At 45.2% G+C, this 2,571-nt stretch overlaps 1 protein-coding gene across 2 annotated transcripts in view; it reads left to right on the top strand.

Annotated features, from left to right (window-relative positions):
* Positions 1-2,571, top strand: part of Kif14 (kinesin family member 14) — a 60,713-nt gene that overhangs the window by 54,190 nt on the left and 3,952 nt on the right. For both annotated transcript variants that reach the window (XM_028773806.1, XM_028773805.1), the window contains one exon: positions 240-359. In XM_028773806.1, coding sequence (XP_028629639.1) covers positions 240-359 — 120 coding nt within the window. The remainder of the gene's footprint in view (positions 1-239; positions 360-2,571) is intronic.

Here is a 2,571-nt window from a genome sequence, read left to right as displayed (position 1 = left end):
CTCTCTCTCTCTCTCTCTCTCTCTCTCTCTCTCTCTCTCCCTCCCTCTCTCCCTCTCTCTCCCTCTCTCCCTCTCTCCCTCTCCCTCACCCTCTCTCTCTCTCTCCCTCTCTCCCTCTCCCTCACTCTCTCTCTCTCTCTCTCTCTCTCTCTCTCTCTCTCTGTCACACACATTTAATAAAATTTTATCATGTGAAACCTGAGCTTACCAGCTAACTGTGAGACATTTTTTCCTGACAGGAATTCATGGCTGCTCTCCAGGACGGTGCAGCCTTGGGGATGCAGAGTCTCTTAGACTCTGGGCTGGAGGCTGCACAGGCGCTCAAGCAGGACCTGTCTAGGCAGAGTACCGGAGAGGAGGTGAGGCTGAGGAGGGTTCTGTGTACTCCATTACACACTTGATCTTAAAAATGGTTTCATTCCAGGATGTATCTTATCTAAAAGACTTAAAAATGTACAAGTAAATAGTGTAATGCAGTGGGATTACATATCATGTATTTTAGTTTGTGATGAATTAATTATTTTTTATTGAAGTGGTGGCTGGTGCCATTATTGCTGAAGCTCCTACAGAGATACATACAGAGGCTGACAGTGACACCTACTGTTCACTCTCTGGATGTCATTTCCTACCTTTCTGTTAGGTCTTTACTTATCTGCCTTAAAAAAAAAAAAAAAAAAAAAAAAAAAGCAAGGCCTACTGATCAGTCATCTCGAACTAAATGCTTTTCCAGGAACATTCTCACCACTGATTTCACACTAAGATACAGACCTGGTGAAGATGTCAGCGCTTTCTAAGGCTGCTTTGCCTCTCTCAAGATGACTAACCCTGTCTCACAAGCCGTGCTAGCTGTAGGCGAGATCTTTTTGTGCTACGTTACTGGGTTCTTATACCTACCTCCCTTCCAACCCACCAACCCTAGAAGGAAGAGGAAGGTTAGAGAACGGGGAGTAGGCATCTTTGAACTACTTCATGCTGGTTAGAGAGAGGCGTCGAGTTCCTTGGGGCAAGTCCAACCTCCATCATTGGGGTATCTCCAACCAGGAATCCAGCAGTAGCAGAAGCAGCCAGGGAGCAGCAGCTACCACAGGCACCCTTGGAGCTCTCAAGTTTCTATCCTCTCAAGAGTCCCCAGATGCCCAAATGTCAACTATCCGCAGCTGGCAAAACCCATGCCCCTCCTAGAGCAGGAGAGAATCATGGTTAGCAGCTGTGGACAATCTGAAGCAGCCCCATAGCCCACACCTGGGATTAAAACAAAAACATCGTCACATAGTATGACTGAGATTTTGTTTTGTTTTTAGATTTATTTGTTATTTATAGTGTTCTGCCTGCATATGTGCCTGAAAGCCAGAAGAGGGCATCAGATTTCATCATAGGTGGCCATGAGCTACCATGTGGTTACTAGGAATTGAACTCAGGACCTCTGGAAGAGCAGCTCGTGCGCGTAACCTCCGAGCCATCTCTCCAGCCCCATATGCCTGGGTTTTTAAAGAAACCGAAATTCTCACTACAGCTAGGAATGAAGGCTGGAGAGACTGCAGCAAGTGTTCTTGCAGAGGACCCAGGCTCAGTTCCAACACCCACACGGTAGTTCACAGCAGTCTGGCTGTAACTCCAGGATCAGGGGCTCTGATACCATGTTCTGCCCCCTGAGGGCAGCAGCCACATATGTGGTTCACATATATATGTACAGGCAAAATACCCATACATATAACAATTTTTAAATCTTTAAAGATAAATGCTAGGAACAGTGGCTGGCAGATGCTGAATTACTCGTCTTGCTTGAACATGTTCTCTGAATGTGTCTGCCTTTCTTGCGTGTGTATTTTTGTTCATCTGTTTTAAAAGATGAACAAAATCAAAGGAGTCCATACTGTCACTAAATCAAGATCTCTGGGTCGTGTGCTATTGCAGCAGGCGTGAGGCTGATTCCGGTTCTGTAGCAGGATGTTGAGGAGAGGGATGCACTGGGCTGTGAGGTCATAGTCAGAGCACTGCTGACACCGAGACTGTGTCATGCTATGCTATGCTCAGGAGCAGCCCGTTCAGCACTCATATCTTTATCTGCTGCTGGAGTTCTGTCCGTAAAACTTCTGCTGGCAGTAAGTGCAGAGTGTGAAATCAGACAGTGACAAATAGAGACACAGTGGCAGAGAGAGATTCTCATCCTAATGTTAAAGCAGGTGTGTTTAACACATACCCCACCTACACACACACACACACCACATATACACACACCACACACACATATATACACACATACACACATATATACACACATCACCTACACACATCACATACACATATATACACACACCACATACACACACATAAATACACATACCACTCACACACACATACCACATACACACATATATATACACACCACACACACATACAACATTCACACACATATATACACATACCACACACACATATCACATACACACACACATATACACACACCACACACACACCACATACACACACACATATACACACACCACACACACATACCACATATATATACACACACCACACACAAACCACATACATGTATACACACACCAC

This window comes from Grammomys surdaster, unplaced genomic scaffold (genome assembly GCF_004785775.1).
Source record: "Grammomys surdaster isolate TR1022 unplaced genomic scaffold, NIH_TR_1.0 234, whole genome shotgun sequence".
Lineage (NCBI taxonomy): Eukaryota > Metazoa > Chordata > Mammalia > Rodentia > Muridae > Grammomys > Grammomys surdaster.
The sequence above is the reverse complement of the archived record's forward strand: the minus strand, read 5'-3'. Positions and strand labels throughout refer to the sequence as shown.